Source organism: Vidua macroura, chromosome 10, assembly GCF_024509145.1.
Source record: "Vidua macroura isolate BioBank_ID:100142 chromosome 10, ASM2450914v1, whole genome shotgun sequence".
Lineage (NCBI taxonomy): Eukaryota > Metazoa > Chordata > Aves > Passeriformes > Viduidae > Vidua > Vidua macroura.
The window spans coordinates 16166807-16187521 of record NC_071580.1 but is presented as its reverse complement, the minus strand read 5'-3'; the positions used below and the strand labels follow the sequence as shown (position 1 = coordinate 16187521).

At 37.3% G+C, this 20715-nt stretch overlaps 1 protein-coding gene across 4 annotated transcripts in view; it reads left to right on the top strand.

Moving 5' to 3' along the window:
- The window catches only part of RHBDD1 (rhomboid domain containing 1), a 28263-nt gene extending 10402 nt beyond the window's left edge, over window positions 1-17861 (top strand). For all 4 annotated transcript variants that reach the window (XM_053986235.1, XM_053986234.1, XM_053986236.1 and 1 more), the window contains 4 exons: window positions 688-776; window positions 2369-2419; window positions 6948-7070; window positions 15659-17861. In XM_053986235.1, the coding sequence (XP_053842210.1) occupies window positions 688-776; window positions 2369-2419; window positions 6948-7070; window positions 15659-15774 (379 nt within the window). In that variant the 3' untranslated portion in view covers window positions 15775-17861. The remainder of the gene's footprint in view (window positions 1-687; window positions 777-2368; window positions 2420-6947; window positions 7071-15658) is intronic.
- Window positions 17862-20715: the final 2854 nt, after the last annotated feature.

Sequence of the window (20715 nt, the reverse complement as noted above, 5' to 3'; positions counted from 1 at the left end):
TGTCAATAACCGGAGCAAATTTCCTTATTTACTGTAAACATGTGCTTCTGGTTTGATTTCTCAAAAGAATCCAGAGCTTTTTCATTCTGTATACAAATGGTAATGATATTTTTAAAAGAAATTGTTGGTATGCATAGAAAAGAATTTGGATCTCAGCATTTCCATTGTTTAATTTTGAAAGCAGTGTATTACAAAGATTGCAGTTGATCTGCATTCATGCTTCTTTCAGACTAATTGTAGGATTGCATGGATAGTGCAGTAGAAAGTTTGTTTATGCTTTCACTCAGAAATGTACATGGTTTTGGTAAGATCTACCCAGACATTACAATGCAAGTTACTTTTCTAATGCTTAAAACCAGTTTACTCCTTTGGTAAGTCTTTAAATGCTTTTAGGGAATCATATTCTGTAGCAACGAAAATGATCTGTCCAATTAGTTTTTCAGGATATTTGTTAAATACTTTTCTGTAACTGTGTAACTCCCAATTTTAAGGTAGTTACAAAGAAAGAAAACTTGGCATTGTATCCTTGCCGGCAGGTAATGTCTCTGTGCTTGGTCTCACTCACGGAATGTCTCTGGGAAGTCTCAGAGACTTTCTCTGTACAAGAAATTCTACACTCTCCCTTTTGTATCCCTACCAAAAAAGGTCTCTCTTCCCATTACTCACAAGATTTTTTTTGTTTTCTAGGACTTCTTTTGCTGGGCATCTGTCAGGGATTCTTGTTGGATTGATGTACACTATGGGACCTTTGAAAAAGATCATGCAAGCCTGTGCAGGTAAATAATTTTGTTGAATTTACAAAATCTGCATAAGGAACACTTTTATTTTTAAAATTCAGCAAGCCTTGCATATAGAAATTCAGGCCGTTCCAGCAAGTTTTTAGACAATTAAATATGTGCTCATTTTATTAAAGTGGGTGCAGAAGAAAACATTCAATTTTTTTCTTAAATGTGGATAAGAACAATTAAGAATAAATGTGACTTTCAGATATTTTTACTTAGATGAGTATCTTTTACTCTTCTTTTAAAGTACTTATTTAGAGTATAATCTTTCAATGAAAATGTCACTTCAAGTGAGGTGTGGTGAAGCCATAAACATATGTCAGAACCAAATGTTTCCATCTTGATTTCTACTGTTGTGTTGATTCTAATGAAAGTCTCTGGTTTGAAAAAGGTAGCGGGATGCTTAAGAAATGGTTGCTGGATTTTTCAAGCTTTCCAACAATGTGTTATTACAACTTTTCATATTGCAGTTATAATTATTTTCTAAAAAAGGTTATAGCTTTAGACATCTTCAGTCTTAACAGTTGTTTTAAATACAGCCCTGCAAACTTTTAAATGAACACTCCCATAATGTCAGTGTTTTAATTGGAAGTCTAAGCCCTGACACAACAGCTGTGCTGGGGTTGGTTGGCAGAATATTTGGCTTTTTTTGTCTGACTACTTGATAGGTTGAGTACTTTATTCATGACTGTTCCATCAAATTGAACATGGATACGGTGTTTGTATAGTGGGGAATTATTTGTTCAAATGTGTATGCTCTCACTGGGGCTTTGATCACAGTTTGGGGATGGTCTGTAGGTCATGTATGTTCAGCAGCTGGAAGGGAGAAAAGGACACCAAAGCATCAGCTTTCCTGCCTCGCTGGAGGAACAGACGTCAGGTGTCCCGTTAGTGAAAGGTTAACCTTGCATGAGTCTGTGCCACGGGGAACTACCTGATGACTATAGAACAGGCAGGCATCAGCTCAGCTGATGCAGCGCCTCAGCCTTGGACTTGGCAAGATGCAGCTCTGCCTGGTAACCTGCTCTGATCTCCTCACTAACCCTGCTCTGGTTGGAGTTGGACTGGGGACCTTCTGAGGTCCCTTCCAATGAATTTCTCTGGGATTCAGTGATAACCCCACAGTACTGTTAGTGAAACCTGCTCTGGCTGCTGTGCAGGTTCTGTGTGACTGACAGCTGTAGGAAGCAGTGTTCAGTCCATGGGCATTTTTTTTTCTCCTGTGTAGCAAAGCAGAAATAATGCAGTGTTTCTCCAGTCCTCAGTTTTCTGTGCATTAAACATTGTTACTAATGAATACTCTGAGAAATTGTTTATTATGTGTTCTGTTGGTTTACTTTTTTCCTAGTCTACATGAATATGTTGCTTGAACATGGCACTCTACTATAAAATCTAGAGCAACATACAAACTTGCAATAGTGTATTCTTTCACTCATGCCAAAAAAATCCACAGATACCCATGACTGATTTCCTGCCTGTATCTTATGAAACAAACTCTTAAAAAAAGGGAACTTTAAATTTGAATTTTGTATTCTATAAAGAAAATATTATTATTCTAACAGTATATGCATTATTCTTTTATTTAGCTGGCATTTCTTTCTTCACTGAGCCTGACAGGCCAAGGGACTACTATTCAGGTAAGTACTCTTGTCCACTTAACAAAAAACTTATTCCAGCTTTAAAAACAGTTTCTCCTAATGATTAGGAAACCTATAGGAAAGCTGTGTAAATGGAAACATAGAGAGTATACAAAATACTCTGCACTTGTATACTTGCTAAACTTATTATTATTAAACTTATTACTTCTCTGGGCACGTCTCACCTTTCCTCTTCAGGCAAGCATGTGGATGGATTTTGTACAAGAGGCTTAAGCCTCAAATTAAGGTCATGACTTCCTAAAATGCTACCTCAGGGAAATATCATCCCTTTTGCACAAGGTGTAGCAGTGGGGAAATTGTGTCTACTGAAAGCAGCCTTTTGGACCTTGGTAAATTTGCCAGTCTGGCAAATTTATCTGTTCTGTTCTAGGGTGGTTTTTCCCTTCTAACAAGGATCTTCTTCCTTGGAACACTCTCTGTAAATGAAGTAATTTATGTGTAGAAAGCCCCTCCTCAGCAGACTGAATTCAGGCCATCTTCAGTTTATAGATGGATGGCTGGAATGCTGGCACACTGAGCAGTTTGATTTACTTCTCCTGCAGAACACTGAATCATTGCATGTGGAGTGTACAGAAATAATAGGTGAAGTCCTTGTCTGTGAGGGCCAGGAGAGGCTGGGAGAAGGGCTCTGGGTGTTGGGTCTGAGCTAAGTGATGCATATCCTGGCATCTCTTACCTCCTGCAGTGATTTGTGCTCTTTCCTAGGCATCTGCTGAAAGAACAGGATAAATGCATAGTGATAATTCTCTCAAATATCTGCCGGTGTGCAGTGGCTTGTGGCTTAAAGATGTTCTCAGCAGAAAGTTTTATGGGAAAATTTTGTCTTTAATAGCCTGTGGTAGATCCTTCTTCCATCAATTTGTCAAAAGCTCTTTGAATCAACATGAACACTTTGAGCACGTACATCATCAGAAAAGACTCACAGTTTGTTTCCTGGTTTAAAATCTGTCATTTTTTGGTTTGGCTTGAACCTGCTAACTGCTAATTTCATTTGATGCACATTAATACTTCTTTGGGGAGGGAGACTAAACCTTCATTCTTTATGTACTTCCTTCCTTAGTGGTTTTTTAGCCTTCAGTCCTGTACTCACATCAGTACATTACTCACATCAGGTCATCTTTTCCCTCCATTCAGAAAGTTGGAGTCTGTCTGGTTGCTTATAAGGAAACTATTTCACACGTTTGATCATTCTTACTGTTCTCTGATGTTTTGTCAGGCAGGGTTTTTTATTTTGTGTAGTCTTTTATAATTGAGATGTGCTTACTTTGAGCCAAGTTTATAGCTACTTTTATTCTCCCTGATGGACTTTGTCTTCCATGATCTATCTCCAATTTTATTATTACATTAAATAGTTCCCACAAGCAGGATTCTGGGCCCTTAAGTATTTTTGAAACATCTGTTTTGTAATTCCTAAACAAAAGATCTTAGCCTTTCTTCAGCAACAGCAACCGGGATTGTTCCAGCTTAGAAGTATATTTACCCAGGATTTTCATTACTCTCATTTACTCTCAGGTCACAAAACATTTGATCTAAAGGCCAGTAAGGAAATAAAACAATGACTACTGTGAAGTGAAAGGAGAGGTGAGCACAGCGTGTGCAGCAAGCACAAGTGACCTGTTCCCATGGCTGGCAGTCCCAGCCCAGCTAAAGCTGCTCATCCACTTACAGGTGCTGCTCAGCACAGCTGCTCACAGACACTGAACCTTCCTCCAGTATCCCAGAACAACAGGGTGGATGGAAACTTGAGAGATTTATATTGGAAAAAGTCCTTTAATAGCTAATGAAGATAAGAATTTGTACTTGACATTTAAACTCTGTGATCTGTTACAGCCCCTGTACAAACACCAGCTGCTGGGAGCTTGGGTGGGTGTATAAGACCACCCTTGTGGAGGAGCAGCAGAGAGATTCTCAACAGCCCTTTCTGTTTGCTTTTCCAGCTCTTTTCAAGTAAGGAAAATGGAAGAGATTTCATGTAGTAGATCTGCCCTGATGGGGAGGGGAAAAAAAGCCGTAGTATGCTGACAACAAAGAAGTCTGGGCTTTTTTTGCATGTTTTGAGCAGTCCTCAAATGCTGTTACTTTGAGTTCTTTTGGACAAAGGGGAGATGGAGTGAGTTAACCTGAATCATCCTGTCTTCCAAATTTGCCTTTAGATATAACCATGTAATTTTTTCTTTGTACTAAATTCATTTGTCTAAAATGACTTACAACTGCAGTTAAGAAAATATATATTTGTTATGTTCATTCTCTGTTCATATACTTTGTAATTGTCTTTCATCCTCTTTGCAAAAGTCTTAATGGAAAATTTAACCTTTTGCTTGTTGCATGATATATGGAATAAATTTGGCCATCTGTGAATGAAGAAAACTCTCTCTAGTGTCATAGGCTAATGATGCATATCTTGATTAGTTTTTCACTTTCTGGCATTGCTGATTTATTACTATGTGCCTTTAAATACCAATTTAAGTAGAAAAATAGATGAAGCTATGGTCAGAAGAGATTTTATGAAACAGCACAAGGAAACAGCTTTAAAATAAAAAAGGCTTTAAGTGTAATTTTAACACATTTTGTATTTAGGAGCTGAATTAGGTTTTCTCTAAGTGCAGTTCATGAATAAAGTATTAGGACATTTATTTTGATTAATAGGAACACCTTGAACATGTCAATGTTACCAAACTGTCTCGTTTTAAAATAAAAGATTACAGCTTTCTGAGCACTTACAACTTGCAGGCAGCGTGAAACATAAAACATAGAAAAAACTACAGCAATAGAACAAACCTAAAATATAGTATCCTTTTACTTTCATCAGATAATTTCATGCTTTTAGTAGCAGGATTTTTACACTTTTCATGTATATAGCTTTGAAACCTCCAAAAATTAAATTTATAGCTGAGAAAATGTTCATTCAGATTAACATAAAGCAGAGGAGAATGAGGGGGGTATATGAAAATTGCATCCAGAGTGTACAGACATAACAGCCAAATGCTGTCCCTCAGTCAGATTTCACTGCAGGTGTAGGAGAAATCTTCCAGTGTCAGTTGTGTTCCAAGAAAATACAGAATTGGAAAAAGACAGAATGTGTGTATATACTGTGTATGTGTACATGTGTATATAAAATCACTGTAGGGATATTTGCAAATGCAGAGGAATATATATAATTCTATGTAGAACTTTGTGCAGTTACTCTGTTCAGTTTTTCCTGCTTTTCCTGTATAACTTTCAAGACAGAGTATTGCTGATTTTATTTGGCTACAGGTTCTACAGCTTGGGATATTTTTCTTTAGCAAAATAATTTTTAAATAGAAATTATTTATTTGTCCTCACTTTGTCATCTGTATTTGTTGTTAACCACAGAAACTTCACAAGTTTCACCTGGAATTGATAGAACCAATGAGAGAACACAAGACTATCATTGATGCTAATAATCTGAAGAAAAAGGAAATGGCCTGCTGTACTTGTTTAATACAAAAATATTTCCACTTTCATAATTTTGAAAAACCTTTGTATAATTTTCTCTCAGTTGGAAGAAACTGGCAACCTTTCTGTACTTTGGTTCTTCAAAATCCCTTGTTCAGCTCTCTGGAAATGAACACAAAAGCTTTGTATTTTGAAAGGACAGAAATGGAATAGAAAAATGGGACTTTTCTCTTAAGTTTTCCTCAGTTGAAAAGTGTGACTTTTTTTCTATAATTTTTCTGAGCTTAGGTTTGCTGTGCTCAGGCGAGATCAGATTGTGTTGTTAAGAGGAAGAGAGTCTTGCTCAATTCTCTAGCCAAGTAATTTTTTCCTTTTGAATCCCATGTGTTTGGGTGGGTGATGGTCTGTGCTTGGCTTTGGCCAGCTGTGCAAAGGCCAGAAAGGTTTGTCAGCAGTGCAGCAGCAGTGAGAGGGACACTGATGAGATCTGTGCTGTGCTGCCTTTTTGCAGGGCAGGTTTAGCTGTGCCAGAGCACAACATGAGCTCTGTACAGCACTGCAGGAATTTGCAGGAATCTTTTCCTGTGACTTCTCTAGGTCCAAAGGTGACTGGAATTTGTGATGACATTGTTTTATTGGCCCTGGGGTAAAGGGGAAGAGAGGTGGGGAGAAAAAGCCTGAACAGTACCTGGTTTGTCTTCTGGTGATAGCAGCAAGGTGTCCAAATGTTGACAACGAAACGTTAAAAGGAGATGATGAAAAGTGTCTTTCAATTTCTGTGTGAAACTTCTTAGTAATTGCAATTCTGATGCTTACTTTTAACAGTTAGAAAAAATTGAGATGTTTGGTCCATCTTTTCTCAGTTTTGTTTTTGTTTTTTTTTTTTTTTCCTCCTGTTACCATGCTGTGACTTTGTAAATTAGAAAATTAGAAGTTAATTCATGGTATATATTGTATAAGTAATTGAACCCTAATATTTTTTTTCTTTCCCAAATTAAAACAATTCATGGAAGAAAGATAGCAAGAAAACATCTGATTCCACACTTGCTGAGTAGCAGAAATTTATTTTATTTTTTGATTCATTTTACAGAGTATTATGGCTATTATCCAGATTTTCAATATAGAACTCCAAGGAACTACTTTGATTATACAGGTGGGCTCACTGAAGAAGAACAGCTTGAAAGAGCAGTGCTAAACAGTCTTAATGAAAGAGGTAGGAATTTTATTGCATTTTTATCTCTTAAGTTATGATTCATGCTGAAAGGGACTTAGGAGGGAAAACAAGATGTATTCTTCATGACTTATTTTTGGACATATCTTGTAATTTTGGGAATGAATGGATATAAAATGAGCTTTACTGTAAGCGATATTGTCTATTTTACTGTCTTTTTAAGATATTTTGCATAATTTTTAACATTGAGGTTGAGAAAGAAATCCTTCAAAACTTTTCATATTAAGCATTTTAAGATGTTACGTGAAAGAATGAGCCATTCTTGTGGAGTTTTTTGAAACTATCACGAAAATGAATAACAGTGATAAGATTATAATATAAATAAGTAAGCAGTATGTACTTTAAAAGTTTACATGTATCACTGTGAAACATCTGCAACTTTCATTTGTAGCCTTAAATATTATCCAACACTCCAGGTAAGATGTATTTTTTATCTGCTTGTGTTTTTTGAACAAAGATAAGTTTTGTGCTATAAAAGGGAATATGGTTTTTTGGAGAATGTCCTTTGATGAAACACAAGAATGAATTTCACTAGTACCTCACTAGTAGATTGCTGTGGCAAACCAAGTTTCACTTTAAACTTCCCTGCCAAAAGCAGCTTTTCTTAACACTCTGGTAGTGCCTGGTTTCAGTGCTGGTTACAGTTTTTAAGCCTCACAGGCAAGTGAAGCAAGAAAAGATATCATCATCTATTGTTTCCAGTAGAATTTGCTGTGATCAAATATGTAGGGATCTTGCTTTATTTTGCACCTCTTTCTCCTGCCTGCTGGAACACTTCAGTTTGGACAAGCAAGACTTAAGATTTGAGCTCTTAAAATACTTCCTTAAACAAGCTGTGTAAAGGTTCAATTTGCCTATAGGCAGATGTCTTATTTCACAAAGAACATAATACAGAGCATGTCACTGATCACACCTGTTTCAGGGACACAAAGGATGAGATGAAATTTACTGTGCTAATGGGCAATTAGGATATTCTTCCCTGTCAGTTTGAAAAATAATCAGCTTGAATGAGCACTATCCTTTGAACACGATACGTTTTCCCTAAAGCATGAACATTCAGAGATTCTTGCAATTACATGGATGATGAAACAGGTACTTAAAATGACAAAAAATTGCATAAAATAATTTGAAATAGGTTGTAATAGCAGGTACCACAATCAATTTAGGGCTCTCTTATTAATTTTTTCCCCAACTATGGCATTTAAACCATCGCAGCTGCTCTGTAACTTGGACAACAGAGTACTCCAATAATTTCAATTGATTAATAATATCTTTTTCATCCTTATTTGGACAAGTACATTTATTATGGCTCCTAGACCACAAAAGGTACCATTATGGATATAGAATGTTGATCCTATGAATCGATGTGATAGCATCCTGCTAAGCTAATAAAAGAATTAATGGCATAATACCGAATTTCCTGGTATCAGCTGTTGTCCACAACTGAAAGCTAATTTGTATTAAGATATGCACTGAATTTAAGCTCAGTAGATACTGTTCTCTAAACTCATATATGGGTTATCTAAACCTACCCTAAAAATGCAGCATTTCTGTTTATTCCACATTCAGGCATTCCTGAACTGCAGATCTATTTTTATGCAATATCTTGAAAATTTCTATAATAATAGTAATTAGAGTCTAATGCAAGAAAAGAAATTGCTAGGCTTGTTTGAGATCTGTGGAGGCATCAATTTTAAGACTACCAAACTATTTTTGTGATTTAGGTCTCTTTGCTGGAAGGAATTGCTACTTAGATTTTTTCCATTCTCAGTTGTAGTTATGTTGTTGCCTCAAACAAGAAACCATTTAAACAGCATTGATTGGTTTTCTCTCCAGAGTTTGTTGGTTTAGTTTGATTCGGGGGTTCTTTGAATTTTTATTGTAATTCTCATAATTTTATATTGGTTTGAAATTGCAATAATTCTTTACTTAGGAAAATAATTTTGGATTTTAAAATGTCATAGCCTTTGATATTTACACTCCTTTTACTATGAAGTTCAAGTATATGACTGACATTTTTGTTAAATACTGGTATTATCAGCCACCCTTAATGTAACCCCAGTATAACCAAGTCTCTGATCTATTGTGTGCTTGCTGTTCTGCTCAGAAGAAATAGCTTGATCAGTGTGGGATGTGGATTTGGATTTTTGTTGTGGTGGGTGTTGGGATTTTTTATGAGTTGGACTTCTAAGTGTCTGACTTTCAATGTCAATAATGTTAAGAATCCTTTGCAAGCTGGTGTTTCTCCACAAAACACTAAGCTTTTTAAACATGGAGGTGAAAATCTTTATAGTTTGTGATTGAAGAGAAATACCTACAAGTATCAGGTATAGACATTCCTCTTACATTTTATCATGAACTGTCTGTGCATTTCATTGCTTTTGATTTAAAACTAAACCAATAAATAGCTCTGCACCCAAAAGCTTTTAGGTGGCCAGGTATTGGTTAGTCAGAGTCATTTGGAGCAGTTAGGAGATCCCTGGGCATCTGGCTGACTTGTTTACCCTGGAAGGGTTCCCACGTCTGTTTTTGCTACTGAGACAGGATGTTTTATTGGAGTCTTTGAAATTTGCCAGCCCATGCAAGATTGTAATATAAGAATGGAATTTATGTGAGGAAACTGGAGAAATGCTGTGTATTTTATTTCCAGTGTTATCTGTTCTTTCCACAGTTATAGAAATGCCAGTCATTGCACTTGAATATGGTGGTTTTCTGTAGAAATACCTTAAAGCAGATCATGTGCTCAGATATGCAGTGCATTGTTTCAGATCAAAATACATTTTATGAATTCATATGCTAGGATTTAGGCTTTGAGAATTAGATGCAGCTTTTGTGATGGATTTCCTTTTGGTTGTTTTTTTTTTTTTTTTAATTCATACTATGGTACCCAACACACCTCCTGGAAAACCTGTCTTGAGCAGACCTCATGTTCTAAATACCTTTCTAAAACTGCAGCTGTGCTTTATGATCTGATCATCAGCACTTTCTTATGCAAATTTCTGGGAAAATGAATCAGTGAATTTTTATCATTTCCACACAGAAAGTTTTGGTATCAGAGTAAGAAGCAAACCACTTGCAACAAGAAGCACAGTCAGAATTATTTTAGAAATGTTTAATGAATTCTCTTCCATCTGTCTCTTCATAAATACAGTGGTTGACGTAGGATAAGAAGTTTGCTGAAAAATAGAACCAAAAAACTCCCAGTTCTCCTTACAATGGTGATCAAAGTTCACCAAAAGAGTTAAAGAAACCACTGAGCCTTTCACCATGGGTTTCTTTCAACCCAGTACCAGTCAGCACCTCTGAAATACTGTGGGGCAAAGACCAGCTCTGCAAAGCAGGGACTTTTTGGAAATACTGCCTAAAGGGTTGGCTTCCTTGGCTCTTTAGGCAATAAGTTGACAGTGGCATAGCTGGTGACATAGGTTCTTGCTATTGCTACAATGAGTTTTGAGATAAGAATTTATTCAGATTTTCAGGGTGAAATGTATGTATGTCACTCAACAGAATGTTGAGTGTTTTTTTCTGGGAGTTCCTAAATATGCAGATTCTTTTGGATGGTTTCCTTCTTGCAATTGTTTCAACTGCTGAAGACAAAATAGGAGCGAAATGCTAAAAGAGTTAAATCTTGGATGTAGCTAGAGATGGTTTTCATGCATATACACATTACACCCATTCTAAAAGCATGGTTTGTATGTGGAGGTGGAGACCTCTTGGTGTTTTGATCCAAGACCCAGTGATACAAATGGGAGTCTTTTATCTGACTTCAGTGGTCTCTGGAAATACTTTTTTCCCACAGTAACTTGTAAAGGAACAAAAGTTGTTCCTTTCACAGTGGGTTTGGCAGGGTCACCTTGCTGGAGAGCAGCACTCCTGCTTCCCAGCTGTGGGCATCATTAGCTGGAGCTGTGTGTGGGCTGCACAAAAGTTACCCTTACCCTTGGAGAAAGTGGGAGCTGCTGGGAGTGGCTCCAGTGTGCGTTGGTATCTCCCTCCATCCATCTGGGTTTCTCAGGCTTGGCACTAGGAAAGGGATATTGTTCAGAGTTCCTTTGTTGCTGTGGGTCTTTGTTACGCAAGCAGAAATGCAGTAACGGGAAAGCAAAGTGGGTTTTTATGTTGTAAGATTCTTGCAAATGTTAACAAATTTAGTCTGGGAATTTTTACTGGTAAATTACGGTCAGTGAATATTCCTAATTTACATATATCCATGATTTACTATTTTAACTTTGGTTTATCATTGGATTAATTCTATAGATGATGTATTTAGTTTACATTTTCTTCATTGGGGCCATTTAAAAAATTATGTTCTGAACTTTTTTTTATGTCTGACTGAATAAATTAGTCATTTTCTAAGGAAAAGCATACCTTGCTATTTGAAGCTCAACAAAATACTTCTGCTACATTATGATAAAAGACATAATTAATTTAATGTATCAACCATTTTCAGTTAATAATGAGTTTAGCCTTGTTTTAGGTGAATTAACATCCGGAGAATTATTAAATGGTTGGAAAATGCAGTGAGATTATTTTATGTCATCTCTCCTGGAGTATTTGCAGTATCCAGCTAAATGGTAGCTGTAAAACTAATCCCTTTCATTCTTTGCAGAAGAGCATCAAGTCCAGCAGTGGTCTCTATCCTCTTACTTCTGCATTGTGGCATTGATTATTTGTAGCAAATGGATGATCTGAGTGTGCAGTAAAATTTTGGCTTATAAGGCGGTGATTGATGCTTTCTAAAAATGTTACCAGTGTGCTTTTAACAATTTGTTACTTCAAAAAGAGTTTATTTTGGTGATACTGATACAGAAAAGATGAGATTTGGAAGCATGATTAAAATAAATATAAAAATCCTTAAGTATGAAGGGATTAAAGATTAAGTCTTTAGCCATCTCCTCTCCTAACCAAAACAAATTATGAGACTTTTGGGGAAGGAAAGGTTTTGTGTATTTCTCAATTTTACCATCTCCTTTTAAAAACAAGAGAGACAGAGATTGTTCAAGATTGTTCTGGCTTGCTCTTGTAACAATCCAGCTATGTCTGGATTCATTGTATGTTACTTTCCTTCTAAACTCATTACCCTCAGCTACTTCCCTGCTAATTTGATTTTTCATTTTTCAGCTGTTCCAAAGCATAGCACAGAAACAGTAGTTATTTCCATTGCTCTTCTTCACCAGTTTATGTTCAAGTCTGTAGATGAAACATATTGGCATCAGCACCAGGAAGAATGGTTTGCTTCATAGAATGGCAAAATTCTTTTCATACATTGACAGAAAATGAAAGGGCTGTGTTAGAAACAATAGCAAAGGCTAATGAATGTGGTCTACTTGGAGCTGAGTAGGAAAAAATGGGGCAGTGATAAGTACTGAAAGCCAAAACTCTCAGACTGTATAACATGTCTGCGTTTTGCAGAGGGAAGGACAGGAAAGAATAAAACCAGTTTTGCCATTTTATATTTTTTATTCATTTGTAGTTTCTGTCTGACTTCTAGTGAAACACAAAGCAGTGAAAAGGTTGCTATGTTTTGTGTGTCTCGGCTCTTTCTGGAAGCCTTCTAGTCCTGCTAAAGCATGAAAGGAGGGAAAATGCCTGCACTGCCTGTCCTTAAAATTCTCTGTACAACTGAGTAAATCATAAGTGAGTTTGATTAGACCTAAAGACTTAACTGCTCATTGGCTGGAAGAGATGAAATGAGTAGAGCAACACTGGGTTTTTGACTCTGGCTTCTTGCTGCCCTCCAGTTTGCTGCTTCTAACTCCAAATGCATCAAAAACACCTTGGAATGAGCTGTGCAGGGAGGTTGTGGAGTCACGGTCCGTGGAGGTGTTTAAGAAAAGGCTGGATGTGGCACTCAGGTCCAGGGTCTGCCTGACCAGGGGGTGTAGGGTCATAGGTTGGACTCGATGATCTCAAAGGTCTTTTCCAATGTCGTTGATTCTGTGGAAAAAGAAAATATTTGGATGTTTATAAATTAAGATAACTCCCATTTTCTGAAATAGAACCCTTTAAACATTGGTATTTTTGCATTAAAAAGCAAGGCAAGTCAGGTGTTCAAGATATTGCACTGGATGTGATCTGTAGCACACCCAAGTGCTGGTTAGTAAACTTTAATTATATTCTGTAGTTATAACATAGTTAGCAGGGGTGTACTATTTATGGAGGAGACCATTTATATAAAACTGGTATAAATGAAAGCCAAGCAAGTGTTGGAAGTTGTTACAACATTTGATCCAATATCCAGATCAGAGCTCTCTGTTTTGGTTAGCTGTGTGGTCCTTGCTGGGTTCAAAAGAAATTACTGCTGTCTGTGATTATCTTCTACAGCAAAGCCTCTCCAGAAGTAAGAGTTTTGTAGAAATGAGAAGTGTCTGTTCTTTGTATGGGTATTTAAGTGTTTGTATAGTTTGGTTTTTGTATGGATACCACATCCAGTAGTGCCAGGACAGATGGTGATACTGAAAATGGTAAGCCGTTCAACTAAAGTTCTAGATTCTTCTTTAACACAAATAAAGCTGGCATGAAAAAGAAATAAAGACATACTGCTTTGTGATACTTCTGCTATTTATTTACTACACTCCTCTTATCAGACCTAAGTGAGACTTTAACAGTCTGGTAGCTTGATATATTCCTCCTGAATCTTACAGAAACGGTCTTGCAAATCCTATTATCTAACGTAAAAATAGGGTGATAACTTCAGAGAAGAGGAAAAATCAAGTGAGAATGTTTGATGTAACACTTCTGTGCCATTGCATTAATACAAGTGTAGTTACATCTCTTGCAATTACAGTGATTTTCCTGTTTTGCTCCAAAGTGCTTTAATTGTGAACTTAAGTAACAAAAGAAACTCCTACACAGAGTGACAGGACAGGGATGGGGGTCTCAGTCTTCTGTATTCACAGAACATGGTTCTAGTTCACAATAAATTTGTAAAATAGGCCATGGAAGGGTTAATGTTCTGTTCTGTGTTTGTTGTACTTTATCCTTTGGTTTTGTCTCTCATCAGTGTTGTTGCAGTTTTCCATATCCATTAAATGCAGACTTAGATTCCATTAGTCTTTGATTTGTTTTTGCTGATGTGTTGAAAAGCCTGTGTTGGTTTCTTGCACAGATGTCAGGTGGTATTTCAGTAGTAGCAGTGGCCTAATTACCATTTCTGAACACTGTGGCTTATAAATATTTTGATAAGATGAAGGTGTTATTTCATTAATATTTCTGCAATAATAAAAAGAAAAAAGGTGTCAGGGAACTATTTTAGGTAACAGGATAATTTAAATATCTACAAGCAGATACAAATACGTGTATTTAAAACATCCAGACTTTGCTGTTCACCATATTGTTTGATGTAAAAAAAGATCTTTTCTTCAACCTAAAGCTTGTCAAAATATATTGTCTAGCCTTCTGTTTTTGGGTCAATATATAAAAGAGCATTTTTAATCTTTTTTATAACACCTCATTCTACTGCTAGTGATTATTAAAGCACATGTATATTTGAAGGGTTGAGTATATTTTACAGGGACTAAGCAAAGACTTGTCTTAACTGTGTAAGTTGTATATGTTTTCTTAAATAAAAATTAACCTGGGATACTGTATAGAAAAATAAATGTTTTTATAAGAAACTTCGATATTTAGTTGACATTTTCACTACTGGAAAGAATTTTTTAAAAAAGGCAAGCAGTTTAATTATGATGATTCAAAAATCAATTATTAATCTACAGCATTACGATGCAGTTTTGACCGTATGTGGGGCAGGTGAAAACTTAAGAAATGCTGAATGTTACAAAGGTTTTATTACCTTTAAAGCAAATTTTCTTGTCCTTAACATTCTAATTCCGCTCAGAAGGCAGGCTGTGATTTTTGTTTCGCAGAGCCCCTCAGCTGAGCTGGTGTGTGTAACCAAGCCTTGCGCTGTTTCTCTGCTGGCTGCCTCGATGTGAATTCTGGAGAGCTGCTGGAAGGGCCTGTCCTGCCTCCTCGGGGTGCCAGGGCCCAGAGCTCTGGGGCTGGCTGTGCTCTTGCTGCTCAGATTATTTTGTTTACACTTGGAATGGTTGGGCTGCCACGTGTCCTTCCCTTGTGAAACTGCTGCCATCTGCTGTGGGTCTGCACATGTTGGGCTCGGTACTAAAAGCAAACACAAAAGCTGCTTTTACCAGAAACAACTGCTGAGGACCTTGAAATAGTTTAACATTCTGGAGTTCACTGTGTAAAGCAGGGATTGTGAAAAATGTGAATACTTGTTAATACTTGTTATTCTTAATGGGTTAATACTTGTTAGATGTTCTTCTTGTTGTGGTTTGTTGTTTGGTTTGGTTTTGTTGTTGGGTTGGGGTGGTTTTTTGGGTGGTGGTAGCTTTATTGTTTTGGGGGAGTTTTCTGGTTTTGGTTTTTCTTTTTATTTGACTGTCTTTAAGAGCAGTTTCTGGACATTGTAATTGCCCTGAAACCATCAGAATTGAAAACATTCAATTCCCTGTCTCCTTTGGGTAGTGACGCTTTGGCTTACAGGATATATGTGCATTTTTCTCCTATTACAGACCAAAATAACAGTTGTTTTTCATCGTGTCTTGTAGGTTCTGGTGGAGGAGCACACAATTATGGACAGCGACCTTATGGGTTTTGGTTCCCACCTGAGAACTCAGAAGAGGACATGAGAAGGCGAAGGCTTCGTAGGTTTGACAGACGATGAAGTTGGCAGGTGTTGGTGTAAAGTGCTATTCAGACTTACCAAAATATTTACAGATTTATTTGTAATCTGTAATTTACAGAATAATTCCATAATCTTTTTCCATTATTTTTACTACCTGTTGCAAAAGTGCATAGGAATTTGTGAGTTCAGACTCAAGTCGGAACTTGAATAAGAAATGTGAGATAAGAATCAAAATGTGATCTTTGGCTGTCTCCATCTTAATGCACCTTAAATGGAAGAAGACTGATGGTTTTACCAAACTGTCTTTTTTTCCTTAAATTATTTTGTATAGCTTTAAGAATTCCTTGGCTTCTTGACTGTTGAGGTTCTCAGACAATAGGTTTTCTTCATCCATTACAACTGAAATGTTACATTTTCTAACTTTAAAACTATGCAATTTTTTCTTACAAACATTTCTCAGTTATCTGTGCTGAACAGCTCATTTTTTTGGGCTTGCCATGTGAAATGACACTTGAAAAGATTGCTTTGATGACAGTGGCTGGGTCATGTGAATCTGGGCTTAAGCTCTTGAGCAGACAAATATTTGTAGCTATCCTTCCCCTGCTGTCCTTACCAAGGAATTATTTAATATAAACTTCAGTGTTGCAGTCTTCCTCACACCATATTATCTAGAGCTTGGATGAGATAAAACTGAGTTGTTACTACTTACGTTTTCCTAAAGCCTTTCTTAATATTTATGTTTTAAATCAAAAACTGCTGTCCTTTCCAGAGCTGAAATAATTTGTTAGGAGTTTTGTGTAAAGGTATGTGGCTATGCCATACAAAGCACATATTTATTTAGTAATACACTTTTTTTAAAGCGTCTATTTCCTTTTCTAAGAATATTTTGTATATGCTGTTCATGGAGCTTTAAAAATTCCACTATTTCTCAATATTTATCTTGTTTGAAGACCAGTATCAGACGTGAGAGTTTGTAGATTTGTGGAGATCATGCCTAAACACAGGCTACCTTGAATTCTTCATTTTTGAGAATTTCCTTACCCAGCCAGAGGAGTTGACAGGAGACCTGAGAGCTCAGTTGTCCCTCTGGGCACACCCTCCACACAAGGCTGTCCTGCCTGTGGCACTGCTGCCTCTTAATGTTAACTGATGAACCTCAAGGGCTTTGGTTCCAGTATAGCCCTGAAAATCACTCCTTGTCCAGGCATTTTATCCTCAGAATGAAAGAACTTGGGGATGTTCCTCTAAAACTATTGCAGAGAGGTGTGACTGCAGAAGAATAATTTGGTTATTGGCTTTTGACACAGACCTGTTGGAATCTCCTCACCAGCACTGATGGAGTCAAGGATTAGGATAAGCTGTTTAAGGGTTTCACCAACCTGTGTTTTATGAAGTCTACCTTTCTATGAGGTTATTTTTTGAATATATAAACCAGTGCTGTATATTTCATACAGAAAAATATCCTGAAAGGAAAATTTTTACTGTGTTCTTTAAATAAATAGTTCGTGCCCTCTCTGTTTGTAGCTGATGTATGTAGAGAAAGCTCTTGTTTGCTGGGGAAAGCACAATATCAGGATGCAGACTTTGTGCTCCGGGTTTTGGGACACGACAGGCACAACTGCAGTGGGACTCCAGGTACAGACAGAATGCTGATTTCTGGTGTGTTCTTGGGCTTGGGTGGTTTTGTATATATGCAATAGCCATAAAATACACTCTTATAGAGGGCCAACGTTTTTATGTTCACTGACAATAAATCTCAAAATCCTACATATTTTTCTCAGGAGGTAATGATTGGATGTAAATGAGAAGAATGTAGCATTGGTTCCTCAGAAATTCTTTAATGCTCTGGTCAAAAGTTGCAGTATAACGTACTGTGTGTGCTAAACTCTTATATCTTTCTTATTTAAAAGGATTTTAGCACAGGATGTGCTGCTAGTCAGGTAAAAAAAATACTTAAGGAAAATCAAAAACCCAATTACAATTCTATAAGCATTTGGTTTTGTAAAGTGAGCTTAGACATATATGCCATTAAATATTCACAAAAACTGTCAGTACTAATAAATGTTCAGTTGTTTTGACATTTTTTTGTATACAGAATTGAAATAAATATTTTTTTAACATTTAAAGCTGTTTGGTTTTAATTGTAGTAATTAATATTGTGTATATTTGAAATGACAGAGCTGCTGCTATGTTGTTAGAAATGAAGACTTGTGATACCAAGGGGATAAATTGATTGTATTGGGACTAACTTTGTTTCTTCTTAATTTAGGGGAAGTTTTGGAGTTAGATTATTGAAAAGTTCTGCTACATACAATATTTGGAAAGTTTATTAACACCTGATCATTGCAGGTGGGTTGGACTGGATGGCCTTTAAAGGCCTCTTCCAACCCAAACTATTCTGTGAATCCTCAGCAGGATTTTTGTCATTGAAGCCCCCATCAATTAGTTTGCAGAGCACTGCTGAGGGCAGATGTGGCAGATGAATCCCCAGTGTGCTCTGTTGCACTTGATCTCTTCAGGGACAAAAATTAAGGGCAGTTACCCAGGTGAGTGTTGGACCTTGCTTCTTCTCTGGCCCTGGTCACTGCCTGTCTCAAGTAAGGAGTCTTGTAGCAAATGTAGCTTTGTATAAAATATTTCACCATCTGCAGTTTAATTCCTTTGTTGTAGGAGCTGTGATTTCCTGTGAGTTTTTTGTATTTCCTCTAAACTCTGTGATCAGGTACCATGTAAGAAATTCCACTCCCTAATTAATCCTAATCAGCAGACTTGTTAATGGGCACATTCTTGAAATTTAATGGTTGAATGACCTAACACATTACTGTTAATAAATAAGGGTTTCTCACAGCCCAGAATTAAGATGTGGTGAAAGAACTGTGTTTAGCTTTTAAAATTCTTTTCCCTCTTCCATCTTGTCTTTAAGCACAGGCAAATTCTGTGGTTTTGTGTCAGTGTATTGTTTTCCCTGGCAGTACCACTTCTCCTAAAGGGAAAAAATGCCCCTTAAAATACCAAGAAAACAATATTTATGTAGGCATATGGGGTGTAGTAGGAGATGGTGAAGGGACTGGCCACTTTAGGCCAGCAGTTTTGCCCTTTTTTCCTGCCTGCAGGACTAAAGGAACTTTCTCTGGCCATCCCTGCTGTTTAATTATGATACCCCTATGTGCCAAGAGTATATATGCTTTTATATAATAACAGAGAACTGCTGAACCTTTGAAGCTGCTGCTTCTCTCCAGAGGTGTGAGCGTGGAGATGGTCCAGCATGAGGGAGTGAACAGTTTGGGAGGGAGTTTGGGTCCAGCTGCCCTCCCTGCTGCTGGGAGGGGATGGGAATGGGGCTTGCTCTCCTTTTCCCCTCTGAATCCGTGGCTGGGGAATTGTTCCCCTTTGGGTTCAGCGCTGAGGGACTGAATGTGGATCGTGCTTCCACACCACAGCTGGCCAGCAGATCCTGGTGTTTGTGCTGTGGCTTCTGGAGTGTGCAGACATGAAGGACAGAATCATTGCATGGGTTTATTATAAGCTTCTCATTGTTCCCTATAAAAAAAAAAAAATTCTTACTTGTTACCAGATTTCAGAAGGCAAGAAAATATTAACACTTCTGAGCTTTCAGTTGTAGGAGCTGCTTCTGAAGGAGTGTCAAGCTTTCTAAAAAGTCTTACAATAAATTCTGATACCCATTTACTCTTTCAGGAGCTGGGAAAACTGGAGAAACTCAGACAATTTTTCACACAACTCTAATATGGTTTGGGCGTTTTTGTTTATATGATCTGCTGGGATGGGTGAAGCAATTGGGTTAGTGAAAGAGCAGATCAAGGATACGAATGACAGCGTTCTTCTGCTGCACGAGAGCAGCAGTAAGCTCAGCTCTCTTGCCCATTTACCAGCAGAAATTGGCCTAATTTGCAGCAAAAGGAGTGCAAGCAAAAGATTTCTAAACATGTAGATAGTGAACTTTCCAAATAAGCTAGAGGACATTCCAAATTTCCTTCTTCTGTCTCTTGGGAGCAGGTTAAACAAGTACCCCTTCAGGGCAGGTCAGCAGTAAATGTGCTCGCCTTGGTGCAGAATCTTGGGTTTGGTCTGGTCCATCAGCAAACCATTCTTTCCAGGGATCATTTAAGAGAGATTGGTGTGCAGCCACTTCTGTGAATCCCTGTTTTCCTTCCTTATGCATGGAATAACTGAAAGAATGGCCCCTAAATCCATACAATATTAGTGAGTATGGAATGACCTCTTTGCTGACTTTAAAATTATAAAGTATTTAGGTATGAAGTTCTGCAGCTGAGAAGGCTGTTGTGACATCATTTATGCAGAGATACAACCTGTCTGTGGCCAAAACTTCTGTAACATCTGGTACCATTTATTGCATCTATTTCACTTTCTTACATACATCTTAAATGTTTAAGCACAATAGAATTACAGCATTCTAAAATACAAATCTGTTTTGTAGTTTTTAGAATGCAGATGTGCAGAGTCAGACTACAGCTACAACTGCCTCAGAGTAGCCATTTTTAATTTTTTACTTCCCATCAGAATTTAATTGATTTCTGCCCATGAGGAAGTTTAATCTCCACTTCAATGAAAGCACCCCTTTCGAGTGGTGTTTGCCATGTGCATGGAAGACTAAATTCTGGAAAAGTTCTTGTTTTCCTGTGTACTGAAACTTTGTTTTGCCAAGCTGAACCTGATGTCAGTTTAGGACTTGAGCGCTTAATTCCAAATCTTGCTGTAAACCAGCCAAGAGTAACACACGGACACAACAGAGTCTGTAGGGTGGTACCTTACTGCGGGTCTTCCCTTAGGACTTGGTTGGGATTTGTCTCACATGTTCTGCATTTCTAATTCAGTGAATCTGTGGAAAACATTTAAATCTGTGGAATTTCAAATCCCACAAAGCTCAAGCCTGTTTTCTTCTGTGAAGCAGTAGGGCAGTGTGTGATCAAGCACAAGGTGAGCTACCTTACATGGTAAGGT